The sequence below is a fragment of the Monopterus albus genome, unplaced genomic scaffold (assembly GCF_001952655.1).
Source record: "Monopterus albus unplaced genomic scaffold, M_albus_1.0 scaffold2.1, whole genome shotgun sequence".
In the NCBI taxonomy this organism is placed as follows: domain Eukaryota; kingdom Metazoa; phylum Chordata; class Actinopteri; order Synbranchiformes; family Synbranchidae; genus Monopterus; species Monopterus albus.
Genome location: NW_018127882.1, coordinates 8,685,684 through 8,700,473, shown reverse-complemented (window position 1 = coordinate 8,700,473; position 14,790 = coordinate 8,685,684). Strand labels below are relative to the sequence as shown.

Genomic DNA, 14,790 nt, shown 5'->3' with positions numbered 1-14,790 from the left:
TGGGAGAGCAAGCATTGCACTGGTGAAAAATACCATGATGGGATGAGACCATTAGTGTGGATGTCTGAGTTTTGAAGATTTATAAGTATCTAAAATGTATTTAATAGGTTGTTTTGATATTGTAATGGTTCATCTGTAAAGGTAATAGGTTGGTAGCATAGTTTTGATGCTTTGACACCTTACAGTAGAGTGATGACATAAATTTCCTCCATCACATACCTCTGCAGTATTTTGTCTGAAGCCCCACTTGTTTTTGGTGGAAAGCATTTAGAGTTTTGTTCTTTCACATTTGCATAGAGTGAAGACAAATGTGGTTTTAATCTGTCACTTCCAGTAACTAAATTGGCAAATAGGAAAGCTACAGATAAAGACAAAGTGAGGCTGAAAGAAGATAGTTGAAAATAGTTGAAGAAATGGCCAAAGAATTGGGGAAAAGATAAGTGCTTCTAACAGATGGAGAGGAGGAGACAAACAGATGAAAATAGGTCTTGCAGTGCTGGCTCATTGGAGTGGCTGGGAGGCAGAGGGGAACAGGATGACAGAGAGAGAGATGGGGGCAGGGGTAAAAGGGCTGGGGGGAGAGCCAGAGAATAAAGCAGTAGCTGAAAAACAGGAATTCATGGGGTCAGTGGTGTGAACCCCTCTTCCTGTTGTCCACTAAACGTCTGGTGATTGGTTCCAGGATTCATTTAACAGGAGTGAGGCAGTTCTAGCTGTGTGTGCAACCATGTCTAATTTTCATGCACAGATCCCCCTTTCTGTGCACCCAGAGAGCAAAGGAAGGCTAGCCAGAATTCACAGACAGCCCATTTAGTGGTTTAATGCAAAGGAAGCACTATCAGGGATAGAAAACGGCTGACAGTGCTCTTACCAGGATTAAGATTTTTTGTGGAATTTAATGGGGAGAGCAGTGGTTTTCTTCTTAATCCATGCAACTTCAGGATTCATTCTGTTTGTTTCAAGTTTATTGTAGAGCTGATGACTGAAAGTTGTTATTGTTTCTGTGGTATTTTGGATGTTTACCTTCTGTGCCTGCTTAATATCTATGAAATTCTTCATTATCTCATGACACAGACTCTGTGCTGAATTGGGTTGCTTCTGAGCTCAGCAGGGTACCATCTGTCTCCCTGCTCTAGTGACACGTGTGCAATGAGGACAACAGAGGAAAAGAAATAGAAGGATAGATAAAGGAAAGGAAAATAGCCTTACGCACGTGTGCCACAGTGACAGACGGAGGAGGGAATAATGGCTTTAGAACAGCAGCCATCACTGTGGGTGTTTATGTGCGTGTGTGTGATTGTGTGAAGCATCAGGCATGAGGAGCCCTCCAGTACTGTGTAATTTTAGCAGGACCCTGGGGCATTAGTGATTTTTCCACTGCCCTTTTTTTGTATCTACTATTCATTTGCATTGTACTCTTCTGGTACACTCTGTGTAACCATGTGCAAACACAAAGTATAGGAAAAATACTAGTGAAGGTTTTTCTCAGAAGCATTGGTAAATAAATTAAAGACCTTTGGTTCCAGTTGGACTATAACATGAAAGTATTTGCCTTCAAGAACAATGTTTGCAGTATCAAGGAAGCTTTTAAATTCAGGAATATGCCATTTCATATTCATGTCTTTGTCTAAGTCTTTGCCTTTTTCATGTTTTCAGTTTATCACTTTTCTCATGATCGGAATATTCCTATGACAATGAGCTGGCTTTTCAGTCTTTGGGAGTTTATAAGGGATGATGTTTTATGGATGATGTAGCTGAGACAAACTGGCTCATGCAGTGGAGCTATCCTCAGGGGTTTTGTCAGCTGAGTCATGATGTTTGTTTAAGGAAGAGGAATATTAAAATCAAGCACCGCACACTGTGCTTTTCTCTTGTGTCCGTGCTAAGCTTTGCCCTTATAATGACTTCAGTGTAATGGATCCAGCATTTTAGAGGTTAAACGTCCTGGTTTCCACAAGCATGATCAATACGTAGTGCTAAAAAAACACTGTATTTGGAGGGGGTGAATGTGTAGCACTCTATGTGCTGAAGGTTGTATGGTGTAGTGTGTGTGTTTGTGTGCTAAAGATTACCAAAGCCACAGAACATAACTTCCTCTTTCCAGGCAGAGCACCAGGTGCATTGCAGTCACAGTTCTTTTAACACCAAATATAATTTGTGTGCATGTTAGGAAACTGGATCTTCCACAAAGAGAACCAGGTAGATTTGAATGTGTGAATGAAGTGTGTGCACGTCCTGTATTGTTCACAGAGAAAGAAAAGAGTGATATATTGATTTCCCTTTGTACACCAACATGTGTGTATCGTGATAGGTATAGTAAACCAGATATTTTAGCAAAGCTAACACTCGTGCTTACAAACATGCTGGATGGAGTCAGCTTTCAGCTTCAAGTTATAAGAGAAACAGAGACAGTGTTGAAATCTTCCAGGTTAGTGTGAAAGTTTTTCTGATGCATGAGAGTTAAAGCCCAAAGAATTGTAATCCCCTCATCTGTCTACATTGCCCAGATATGGCCAGGTAGTCTGGCTAACCTTCTGTCTCTCTCTTCTACCGTTAAATTTAACTTGTATTCTTAGAAAAGAATTTGTGCATTTTGAATACCTTGGTTTCATCATAGGTGACGAACTGACTTCAGAGACTTTGTCATAAACAACCAACCATAGCCAAATCTGCTCGGATAATTGGAGTTAGTCAATTAGACTAAACCTGGATTGGGATTTGACCTCCGTGATAATCGTTAAACCATCTTAACTGTCTGTGGTTTGGATGAGTATTTGAAAGTCTGATGAACACACAGCCAGACCATCCATAATGAAGCCACAATCATACTGTAACATCACATAGCACATCAGCAGTGGGCCCGATATTCCAGCACAGTCTGCAGTGGGATCTGACCTGAAATGAAATGAGAAGTGTGTCAATGTGTGCGGTGAGGATGCGTCACACAGCTGGAATGCTGGGCCTCTCTGTGGATGTTTGCTTCTACTCAGTGCCCATCTTTTTCTTCGGCTACCAAAACTCAGACAGATTTACACACATATACACATCCGAGTCCTTTTTAGACTCTAAACATTGACCTTGAGGATGAGCTCTTCCTCATCCACTGTGGTTTTATGTCTGAAAAGGAACAGTTTAAGAGCTCTGGTATTGCAGTTTGTTGTGAGGACATAACCAAGCAGACTTGTGACCACCAAGGTCAATGGGTCCTGTTGTAAACACCATTGAAACATAATCCATTGGCAGCTATTTTCACTTAATACTAAATACCTTATATGTAAAGTAGGTAACTATGCTACATCCTCGCACTCCCCTATTTAAGTTTCTTTCATTGTAATTCCCTTTTCATGGGGTGGCAGTCACTTGTTTTGTCATGGATACTGAACTCAATTCCCCATTTCACTTTTTAACAGCCTGTGCACACCCAATTATTGTTCTCATGCAATCATTAAGTCACCATTCATTAGTGCATTGTTCCTCATTTAACTGTATTTTAGTAGATGATGATAGTCACCAATTTATCACACAATACTCTTCTTTTTGTTTAGGTATTTCTTAGGGATTTTCTCTTTGTTTTCTCCTTGCCCTCTTGCCTCTTCCCATCATTCCCTCAGGGAGAACAGCTTTTTTAATAATGCAGCACACCATCCTGCTGGCCTTCCTCTCTCTTGAAGCTCTTGTGTCGATTAGGCGGCAGAATCTGGAGCCAAGCCAAGAGTCTATTCACTGCATCACTGCACAACAAGAGAGCCTGGGAGAGAGGGAAAGCGCTAGAGAGATGGAAAAGACATGGTGACATGGCCAGTGAGGTAGTGATGGACATGAGTGCAATGGGCTTGAAGAATTAATAGAGAGTGATATATAGAGATGAGGGAGGCTTTTATCACTGCTTAGTCACCACTGTAGCCTTATCTACATAATCAACATAACAAACTGGATTAACAGGACTCTTCATAGAAGCTCTGTACTTACTCAGTTAGCAGTGTGGGAACTGAACTAGTCTGTCAGTGCAAGTTATAGTTTTGCTTTGCCTGCATTCTTTTGTTCACTTGTCTGTTAAACTCTGTATTGTAGACTAATCGTTGTATGTCCAGTGAGGGGATCTCTTTCAGAGGCAAGTGCTTTGGACATCTGAGTCCATTTCTGGCTGCATTTGACTGTTACATAGCTGATTGTTCACCTATGTGATCATGTAGTTCTCTTTGTGATGCTCAGTCTGAGTCCCCTTTAAAAAGCAGCATCCCAGTTTGTGTGTGTGTGCACTCTACTGCAGCACTTTATGCTCTGCAGCTCTTGGAGCAACATGGATGCCTGAGCATACACACATTTGTTGCCATCTGCAACCTGTTGTTGATCCACTCTGAAAAACGGAGAATGTTGTCTAGTTCCCACACAGGCACACAAAAGGATTCACATGGATAAACACACAATCACACACAGATGTCTTACATCTTATAAACCAAATGGTTCATCTCCGAAACTCACTGTTGGTGTAATGAAACTCTCACTTCATGTTGTATGTTCTGTTCTCTTCACAGCAAAAAACCCCCAACAATGACTGGCGCTTCACACAGGGACAGAGACCTGGACCTAGTGGGTGAGTAAACTGACACACTCCCACACACTGATAAAATGCCCAGTAATGTCAAGGACATGTGGTTGTGCTGCACCAGGCAGTTGCATTGTAAAGACAGAGCAGTGAAGGATGAGAAATAAAACAGAGGGAGCGGTGGTGAGCGCTGTAGCCATAAGAACTCCTACACCACAAATTTTATAGTACTGATGCCATAGAAATCATAAAGCAACCACCATTGATGGTTTCATTTTGTTGCATGATCCTGCTCAGTGAATTCAGATTCCTGGATGAGCATCTCTGCCTCTTTCCAGGCTGCTTTATAAAATGGCTGCTGCAGCTTCCACCCCCTTCCCCTCCTCTCTGCACTCTCTGAGCCTGTGCACCATCACTCAGTACTACTGATGAGAAACAGGGGGCCAGAGCTAGTGGGGGGATGGGAGAGCACATGCATCCCTCCTGCTCTCCCTTCATTTTCTGGTTCTACTGACTGAAGTAAAATTTTTGTCAGTGGCTTGCAGGTTATTGACAATAGATGAATTGCAGCTGTGTGCTTTCACGAGCGCGTGTTGCTAAAATGGAGTGCGTGTGATAACAGTTTTCACAACAGTGATTGCACAACACCCTCTTTGAGTCGAGGCTTCTCTGTTACATACCAGCTGGGGCAAAAGGTTCTGTTGAGCCAAATCAGGAAAATGTTGGACACAGAAGCACAAGCCACCAAAATATGTGAATACCACTGGGATTGTGGAAACATTGGACGTAATTCCCGTTAGTGGTCAAGAAAAAGAAAACTAACTTCCCATCTCTGGCATTTTAAATGGATATGACAGAGACAACATCTTTTCCACTCAGAGCTAGAGCACAATATTTTGGTATTTTCCTTGTTTTTCTTTTTTCAACATTTAGTCAAGTACACAATGGTTCTGTCAGACTGTATAACTTGTTGTGTTTTTAGTCCCCACATGCCATACGGTACACACATACGATGGACGCCGAAGAGTGGGACAAGGTACTAATTTAGAAGTAGACACTGTACGGTCCCTTTCTGTCCTTAGCAGCTGATCAGTTTTGTCACGGTTCGGCTGATAAGGCCAGAGAGAGGCTACACTCTGTCAGGTAGTGCACTACAGTCAAGTGCTGTACTGTGTGTAGATGTACCTAACCCATAGCTTCTGTTAGTCTCCCTGAAAGTTTGATGGGGTTTGTTGATCAATGTGCATAGGCCACAATGCCTGCTGTGGCGTAGAAAGGACTGTGGCACTTTTAAGTTTGTGTGCAGTGTTTTGTAGATTTGCTATGCCTTGTATGTGTGCTCCACATATAGTCATTAGAGTCTGAGAGCTCGTGTTTTCTCTCCTTCTAGGGGACCGGCTTACCATACAGTGTTGCCTTTGATGTATGTCTGTGATGGTTGTAGCTCAACATCACCACATGTGGCTTTTTTAAATGTGATGTCACCTGGATGATGGCAAGATAGAGACAGTGAACACTGTTGCCTCATACGTAACTGATTGCTTTATAATGTCTGTTAGAGGTTGAACAGTTCCTCATTGGAGTAACAGCATGTGACTGGCTATATGGGCTCAAATTAAGTTTAAAGTTAATGTCTAGAAGGCTCTGTGCCAAACAACAAGGAGAATTTTCCTTAGAGATTAAAGAGAGATAAACTGTGTCATGTAAGACTGCAGCAGAAGAAACAAGTAATCAACCGAGCACATTCCTCTGGACCACATTTCCTAATTTTGCCTACAAGAAGCAATAATCCTGACCACAGGAAGCACTTGACACTACGTTAAGTACATAGATGTCAATTTAGCACAAATGAAGCATTCCCTTTATCTGACCTGTTGTGAAGACACACAAAATGGCTGCCCTGGCTTTACTGACCGTGCTTTTACCCGTTTCTCATTGGCTGGCTGGCACAGGAAGTACATGTTTGTCTTCATCAGTCTGTCTCTGGCACAGAGTTTTGGCAGTGTGATCTGGCAGCCTGCTCCTCAACAGAGCCCAGTTTTTGTGATAGAATTCCTTGTTACTTCTTCCATTGTTGTGTTCTTTACTTTCTCTGTTCCCTTGAGCAGACCAATTTGTCCAGTGCCTTTTATTTTGTTGGTTTTAAATAGAAAGGAGAGTGTTCCTCTTAACAGTCCGTATATATAACACATTGTCTATCTACATAAAGTCTTGCTTTCCTTGTTTTAGCCTTTGTTAGCAGTAGGTCTTCATTGTGCTCATGTTCCTTGATGGGTCTTGTCGGGTCCCTGTAGAGCTTTACACGCCACTAGAACATTTTGCTTATGTCTGTGGGCAAATGATCCTATACTAAGTGTTTATTTGGGTGGTTTGTTTTTACTCAAAACAATGTATCGTTCATACACACAGTTCAGGAAGTTGAGAGAGTTTCTAGATTCATATGAGACACTTCCATTTATTAGTGTCTTTTCTGACAGTGTACCACTAGCATGACTAAAACCACCATCTAAGAAAACCTTGGGCTGGAGGTTTGTTAGCACTTTGGGAACAGGAGCAGGGCCAGGATTCAAACATTGTGACAGAGTTGTCAAGTGTGTTGTTGCTAGTTGTGAAGCATGTGTTGGTGTCACAAGGGGAAGAATGGAAATAAGTAGGTGAGCGTAATAGACTGCAGGTCTGTTTTGTCCTTTGTTGCCCCCAGATGCAAATTGCAGACTTTAAATAAATAAGCCTTTGAAGGGGAGGTTTGCCCAGATGGAAATGTTTGGTGCTCACTTAGCCGAGCGCTGCATGTGTGACTATGCAGGCAGCTATTTCCTTTAAAGGTGGAATCATTAAATATTTATCAGATTTACTACACAGTGCAATGCTCATGGTCATACCGGAGAGTGTGAATGTGCAAATGCGCTTGCAGCTGTGTGTCTGTGTGCAGACACATTTGTACATGCCTGAAGAGAGTGTGTTTGACTGAGACACACCCTGTCTTGTCAACTACATATCCTTCTTGTTATCCTTGCTGAGTTCTCCTCAGGCCTGTGTACTCTACCATCAGCTGCTTTGCCTTTACATCCTAAACCACTGTCAAATCAGTGAGCTAAACACAAGCATCCACACACTGTAGAGGACAAATCACCAGATATTTACAGTTTTTCTTTACTCGTTTTTGCTGCAGGGCAACTGGAGGACCTGAGGTTGCCATGGGAACAGGCCCCTGGCCCCAGCCCCCTACTGAAGCTGAGCAGCTCCAGGCGCTGATGGCTGCAGCCAACGGTGAGTCCTATACCTTGTCATCTTGCTCCTCCATCTTGTCTTTTCTAAATCCACTTCTGTCTGTTAATCAGCTCTGCCAGTGTGTGTGGGCAGTGGTGCTTTATTTAGATTCCTATTTGGGCAACTAGTCAGACTCTCTCATTGATAAAACTCTGTCCACACTGATGTTTCCATGTAGCGGCCGTGTCCTGCTACAGATATGAACCCTGTGACATTACATGGTCCTGTAATGTGATCCTCCTATAGACAAACACAATGGGCCTCAATCACAAACAGTGCGTACCCACAAATCTGTGCATACGACCAATGTACACACAAATCCGGGAGTTTTCTTACCTAAAATTAGTTTCTACTCTGCGAACAAATGTAGAACTGCCTCAGACCATATCTGAACAGTGTTAACTGGTAGTCACCTGGTTAATCTGCAGCCTATTAAAAGGCACACCAGATCCATAAATGATTCAAATGTAACTCCAAGCCAGTGTTAAGATGGCATATGGAGCCTTGCTGGAAGATGACGCAGCCTGTTCCTTCAGAAGAGAGCGCCTCTCCAGAGGCTGACATAATGTATTTGCTGAGAGTGACGTATGGCTAATCAGCCATTCCAGACAGGTTTTGCTGCAGTTATACAATTACCTGGAACAACAGGTTAGTCATCAGACACACTGTCCGGCTTTTCTCTCGCAACTTCACTACTTGTTCCAGGAGCCACCTCTAAGCAAATGTATTTCCATATATAGAGAAATGGGGCGTGACAGTATGCTAATTACAAACCACATCCTTTTTAGAATGATTCTGATTTACTAACATATGCACAGTGGTAAAATTGGCCAGTGCCCACATCATGAAACATGGTCATTTTGTGTGCAAGGTGAGAAAGTTTGAGCCCATATTAGTGAATGAGGCCCAGTGTGCTTAACTTAATAAGATTCAATAACCATAACAATATGATGCGTCTTCTTGGCGCACTCATGAACAGAGATGGTAACCTGTGACTCCAGTTGTTTCACTGATTAGACCTCAGATGTGCTGACACCTGACTCCAGCTTGTTGATGTTACTGGCCAGGGGGTTCACAAATGGGATGGCCATTTTCTATATTAACAGTATTTTCAGCACTCTCCATACAGAGACCAAAACCAGCAATAAATCGCCTCTGCTCAGTTCTGGATTAGCTTATTCCTCTGTGCCACCGAACTCCATTACTAAAAACACAGCACACGAACACTTTGCTGCACTGGGTGACATGTTTCCTCATTACGAAACACAAGACCTTAACATCTGTTAAAAATATCCAGAGGTCTTGTGCATGTGCAGTTGACTTTGGCCTACTTCAGCTGCTGTAAAAAAGTCTGAGCCTTTGGACCAACTTTTTAAACAGATATTAGGGTTCTGTGTTTCATAACAAAGAAGCTTGTCACACAGTAGAGTAGAGGCAAATTCTTGTTGGTTTTGTTCTCTAGAAATATTATTACTATAGAAAATGAGCGGCCTTATCCTTTAATATGAATACAACTCTTTGTATTATTAGCTGATTCCCATGGTGTCCAGAGGGTGAATGTAGCCACCTGCAGGTCTTGATACAAACAGTATTACAGTTGATGTGTTGCATTCAATAACATGACTGAGACCTGTTTCCATTGTACACACTGATCACATGCACAGTGTTTTTTAATAAGCAGGAGGCCACATACACACTTTACATACAACCTTCAGGCTCCTGCACATCTAAATATTCTCATATTCCACACCCCACCTCCTCCTTGTGTCCCGATACACATACAGTTGGCTTTGAACGCAACACTGAATATAGGCAAACATGGAAATGGTGGCGAAAAACATTTATTTCCAAACAGACTCAAGTCATTGTTTCCACGTTTATTTTAATCACTGACACATCATAGCTCCACACACACCCTCCCCCTTCTTGGACACGACAATGGATGCCGGGTGGAATTTTTCCATTGGCGTGAAGGGAGAGACAAGGCTGTGTGATAACCTACTTGTCGGCACAAAGTTAGTGCAATCAGGAAGGACAGAACAAACAGTGCATGTGGTTAAACACTGAAGGTTGTCTGTCCATTAATGTCACTGTTTGTAGATTTTCTCCTGTGTTAAAGTCAATCAGTTAAAGACCTGTGTGAGAACAGAAAGACGATTAAAAAAGGTTTTCAGTATAATCAGTGTGGCTCGTTGGAAGCCAGTGCAGTTAGCAGGACAGTTTTTATGTGCATGTTTCTATAGGCTGAGAGGACTTACAGGAGCAGGGAGGGAGAGTGTGTGTGTCTGGCTCTGCAATGCAGGCGCTGTAGGAGCATCATGAGCTGTCAGCTTCGTCACGCGCACACAGACTCACGGCATGCATGATAGAAAACCTGAAACACACAGGAGAATGCTGGGGAGGCAGTTTCATCATTCCTGTTAAACATCTGTTACACAATCAGCCATTTTGTAACGAACTCTTCTGCCAGTTTTATTTCTTCTACTAAATGTTTTCTCCCTTTAATCAAACACCTCATCCTTTAGAAGTTTGTAAAGTAACAGTTTTAATCTCCTTTTATGCCCTGTTGTCCTTTCATCACTGTCATACTTACTAAAAGCTTCAGGATCTTCTCTAACACGTTTCATCCCTCTCTCTTCTCCCTCTTCACCCCTCATTCCCCCACTCTGTCTCTCTTCTCCCTAGAAGTGAGCGAGGCTACGGCCACCCTGGGACCCGGCACCATGGGCCTCAGCACGCGCTACAGCCCCCAGTTCACTCTGCAGCACGTGCCTGACTACCGCCAGAATGTCTACATCCCTGGCAGCACAGCCACCCTCACCTCCAACCCCCAGCAGCAGCAGGCCACGGCCCAGCAGGCCACCCAGCAGGCCCTGCCCCCGCCCCAGGCCTCGGCCCAGCCCGAGCCCCCCAAGGCCGCCCAGACCCCTGCCTCCAAGAAGAAGTCCACCAAGAAGGAGAAGAAGTAGGTGCAGATGGAGAGAGAGGTGGAAGAACGATGGACCCGGCCTGCTCTGATGAGAAGTTCAACCCCCCACCCCCTCCCAATAGGTATCTTACTGCTCTGTTATTCCTTATGCTAGCCACAGTCAAAATAACGACAGCAGGTCACACGGATGATGCTGATGGTTCTTTGAACGGATCTCTAGAAGAATCTGAATGTGTTGGAGGCTGCAGCTGGTGCTGATAACCTGTGCTGTACTGAAGGTCTAGTATTACTTATCCAACCTTTGTTGGTAGATATGTTTGGCAGGGGATGAGGGGTTACTCTGATTTTATTTAGTTTTTCCTTTATTTCTTTTTTTTCCTAGTAAAATGAAAGAGTCAGTGTAAGTAACCTTGCTGGGATGACAAGGCTGATGTATTCAGAGATGTACCGCTAAGGTCTTTCATGTTGGATTTTTTTTTTCCCGGAGGAGGAAAGTTACTGTAAAGTACGCTAGCTGCCATCCATTAAATTCCTATATAGGGCCAGCCTTGCGGCATTGTAAAGGCTATAAGGCTGCTGTCTGACAGGTATTACAAACTCTTCTGCATGCTCTTTAAGGTTCAGACCACATATAATATAGTTTAGAGTTGCAAACTATGCATTGCAAAAGCAAAGAGGAGGATGTCCTGAGTCTATCATCCTCCCTCCAAGCAGGTCAATAGAATGCACAGGTAGCATTTACTTGACACACAGTGAAAAATACTTTGTAATCATAGTTTAAAAGATAAGATTTTAACCTCCTGATATTTTGTATGACCTGAGCATGCGTCCAGAGGCAGAGGAAGGGCTGGCAGTGGCAGGGGAGTGTGTCAGAGAGTCATGAGCCATGCTGTCTATGCAGGTGGTAGAGCAGCAGGGACTGGCTTGTGGCCCAACACCTCCAGCTGGGTGCCAGCATGTCCTGCACCCTCCGCTGCCCCCCCTCCACACCCAGCTCCCGTCCTTCCCTCATTCACTGCCCCGCATTGAGACTCAAACAAAGAGAAATGCACAGTTTGTATTCTGAAGATAAGATGACGTAGGGGTAGTAATCACTTCAGTCTTTAGAGAAACACATAGATGTGGTAAACCTACGTGCTTTGGTGTTTCTAGACACTTTGCAGAGCTCTCTGGTCTTGACAGAGTATTTTTCTTCTCCCTATCCTGAAGTGTTGAAGAAACCTGTTGATGTAACACAGTAACATGGTTTTATTTCTTTGGGAGATAATGATTCAGTAGCATAAAAGAATTGTCTGTATAAGATATGAAGTCTTTACTGTCCACCTTTCCAGATACAGCTGTAGGAGAAAACGGCAGCTTGCATGCTGGGTCAGGGGGAACGGAGGGGTTGTGGTGAGGGGTACAAAGCCTGAGGTGGCACCTTTACATGAACCAGGGGGTGGGAATCAACCTTGGCTCCACCCACTGAATGTACAGAAGAGCCACTGTTGACCCACCCACCTCCTTAACCTTCTCTACTGCACTGATGGAGGTAGAGATCCACAGAGCCAAGCACAGCTGCCCCTGTTGGCAGGGAGATGCCACTCCACCACTAAAATCAATGGGAAACCTCAGCCTCCCTACCCGTCACCTCTCCCCTCCACTCCCCAGCCCCTTGAGGCTCTTCCCCACTGTAAATAAACACAAGTCCTGTCAATGGTATGAGCCAGCTGTTTGTATAGCAGGGACCACGTCCAACATTTTCAAAATAAAGTCCCTCTACACAGGGCGTGGCTTGCTACTGGAATGTGTTGCATTTTGTTTTTCAAGAAAAATAAGAAAACCAGAGTTTGAAAAAAAAATCAATGAATAAAAATCTGAGATGTTCTTCAGCAGTTTGTGTTGCAATGTAGTAACTAAGCACCATGAAAGCCAACTAACTCTTCAGTGTAAATAAATGAATTAAAGCTAACTTTAGATAAGTAAAGTGAAACACGTAGACTAGTTAACTTGTGATATGTGTTGCGCATATTTTTGTGTTCATTTTCTCACTATCTTTTATCATCCTGTAAAGAAACAAACAAAAAAAAATCTGGAAATGTTTCTATCCTCCTGTAACCTCTTAATGTTCTTTTGCAGTGATTTTATCTTGTGCATTTGTGAAAGAATGCCACTCATTCTCTTTCTGTCCATATGAACAAATGATTATAAATATTATATATGTGTATGTCTGTTCCGCTGCTGAATTAATACTACTCTATCCTGCTGTATTATCTTTCTTATCAAATGCTTAGCCCCCACGCTATAATCCTGTGTTACTCTTATTTTTATGCTAATATTTATATTGCCGTTTTATTTTCTCTTGGACACTGACATTTCAAATAAAAAGATTCTGAAATCATAAAAACAAAACTGGCTCTGTCATTTGTTTGTATTACAGTTTTTCTATTTATTATTTATTACAGTGTATTTATACTAAAATAGGTAGCTGCTTTCTAGTAAGTTAACTTTCTTTATCGTGCACACTGCTGAAACTCACCAGAGGCAGGTGTTAGCGGTGGGGCTTCTGGTCAGTGTGCGCAGGACTGCAGCGGTCTCAGTGAAGCTTTGCTCCTGCCTCTGGTCCATCTCATGTGTGGCTGTGAGGCAGATGAGTCAGTGTTGTTTCAAATTAAAATACACTTTGCATTTGTAGAGTATTTTATATAACTTTCATTTTGATCATGAAAACTTGGTGAAAGAAGCAAGTTTCTTGTATTATTTGTGCAGATATTATGCAGCTCATGCAGGTATGTCATTGGCACAGCAATCTGCCTTCAAACCTTTTGCTCAAGCAGTTACCGAAAGGTCTAAACAGAAACAAAAAAAAAAAACACCCCCATCTTGCACAATACTCGACCTTAGATTTTGTGACATCTGCCATGTCTCAATATAGATAACAGACTAATAACAGAGCATTAGGGAAGAGTAAAACATGTCTATGTTTATGTAAGTTGTTCTGCTCAAACTCCCTGTCTCCTCGTCTAGAATCAGACTCGAGTTCTTTATCTTTCCTCTCAAGGCCTGGAGAGAACATGGGAGCCTGCTCAGGCTCTTTGTGCCTTTCACAAGGTCTTACACAATAACATACATCCCTATAAATAGCCCATGGGAGACATCACTAAGCAAAATAAAAGGCTTACCGCTGCAGATGTTGGGGGATGGAAGAAAGGACCGAGGAGCTGAAGGAATGGAGATGATGTGGCTGATGCTCATGAATCCATTTAAAGGCCAGCTGATAGAGGAGCTCTGGAATGGAAAGATTAAACAAGAAAAACATCAGCAGACCTGAATAAAGAGGTTTTCATTCATTTAAAACCCCCACCTGATCATTTTCAAACTAAATATTTATTTTGGTTTTAAACATTCCTTCTTTTAGATCAAATAAGATCTCAGCAATCCGGTTAATCACACAGCAGCGTTCCCACATCAAACCCTGCAGATTCACATACCCAAAATGGCCGCCTCCTCTCACTGCGTTATGTGGTTGCTATGGCAACTGTCATCCCCTGTGCTGGATGCTTTTCTCTGGTCTCCACATCTTCATTAGGAATCTATGCAGTGTCCATTATTGGCTCTGCTCAGGGCCTGGCCGAGCTGAATGACCTGCAGGGAGACAAACGTATTCAGCCATTAGTCAAACCTGGCAACAGGGAAAGACGGGAGGAGGAAACGTGGTTAAGCTGAGCGAAGAATATCCCACTCACAGACACAAGTGGTGCGTCAGATGTAATAACACACTGTGGGTTTGTCCCAGTATGATTCACTGGAGAGCAGCAATACGAGCCTGTGTTTGAGAGCTTTTCTCATTCCGGGCAACAATCAAAGGAAAGTGAAGCATTACTCATGCACACTGTGTACTAGGCTTTATAATGGCCCTAGAAATTACTTTGTCAGCTGATGTTTGTCATCCTGTGTTTCACACAGACTCCTGCTGTCCTCACTGTCCCACTGTGGCATCCACTTCCTGCCAGGGAGACCGGACAGAATGAACATGCCTTTCTTTTACGGCCCCCCTTTACATGCC

The 14,790-nt window shown here is 43.0% G+C and overlaps 1 protein-coding gene and 1 long non-coding RNA gene across 16 annotated transcripts in view; one reads left to right on the top strand and one right to left on the bottom strand.

Moving 5' to 3' along the window:
- LOC109955936 (protocadherin gamma-A11-like) overlaps positions 1-11,215 on the top strand; it is a 61,446-nt gene extending 50,231 nt beyond the window's left edge. For 9 of the 14 annotated variants that reach the window (XM_020592658.1, XM_020592666.1, XM_020592708.1 and 6 more), the window contains 4 exons: positions 4,536-4,594; positions 5,529-5,582; positions 7,719-7,816; positions 10,502-11,215. In XM_020592658.1, coding sequence (XP_020448314.1) covers positions 4,536-4,594; positions 5,529-5,582; positions 7,719-7,816; positions 10,502-10,785 — 495 coding nt within the window. In that variant the 3' untranslated portion in view covers positions 10,786-11,215. The remainder of the gene's footprint in view (positions 1-4,535; positions 4,595-5,528; positions 5,583-7,718; positions 7,817-10,501) is intronic. The other 5 variants (XM_020592681.1, XM_020592673.1, XM_020592635.1 and 2 more) reach the window with 3 other exon arrangements.
- A 2,055-nt stretch (positions 11,216-13,270) lies between these two features.
- Positions 13,271-14,790, bottom strand: part of LOC109956032 (uncharacterized) — a 16,625-nt gene continuing 15,105 nt past the window's right edge. For both annotated transcript variants that reach the window (XR_002274368.1, XR_002274366.1), the window contains exons 3-5: positions 14,216-14,369; positions 13,907-14,012; positions 13,271-13,363 (exon numbers count right to left, since the gene is read on the bottom strand). This is a non-coding gene — a long non-coding RNA (uncharacterized LOC109956032). The remainder of the gene's footprint in view (positions 13,364-13,906; positions 14,013-14,215; positions 14,370-14,790) is intronic.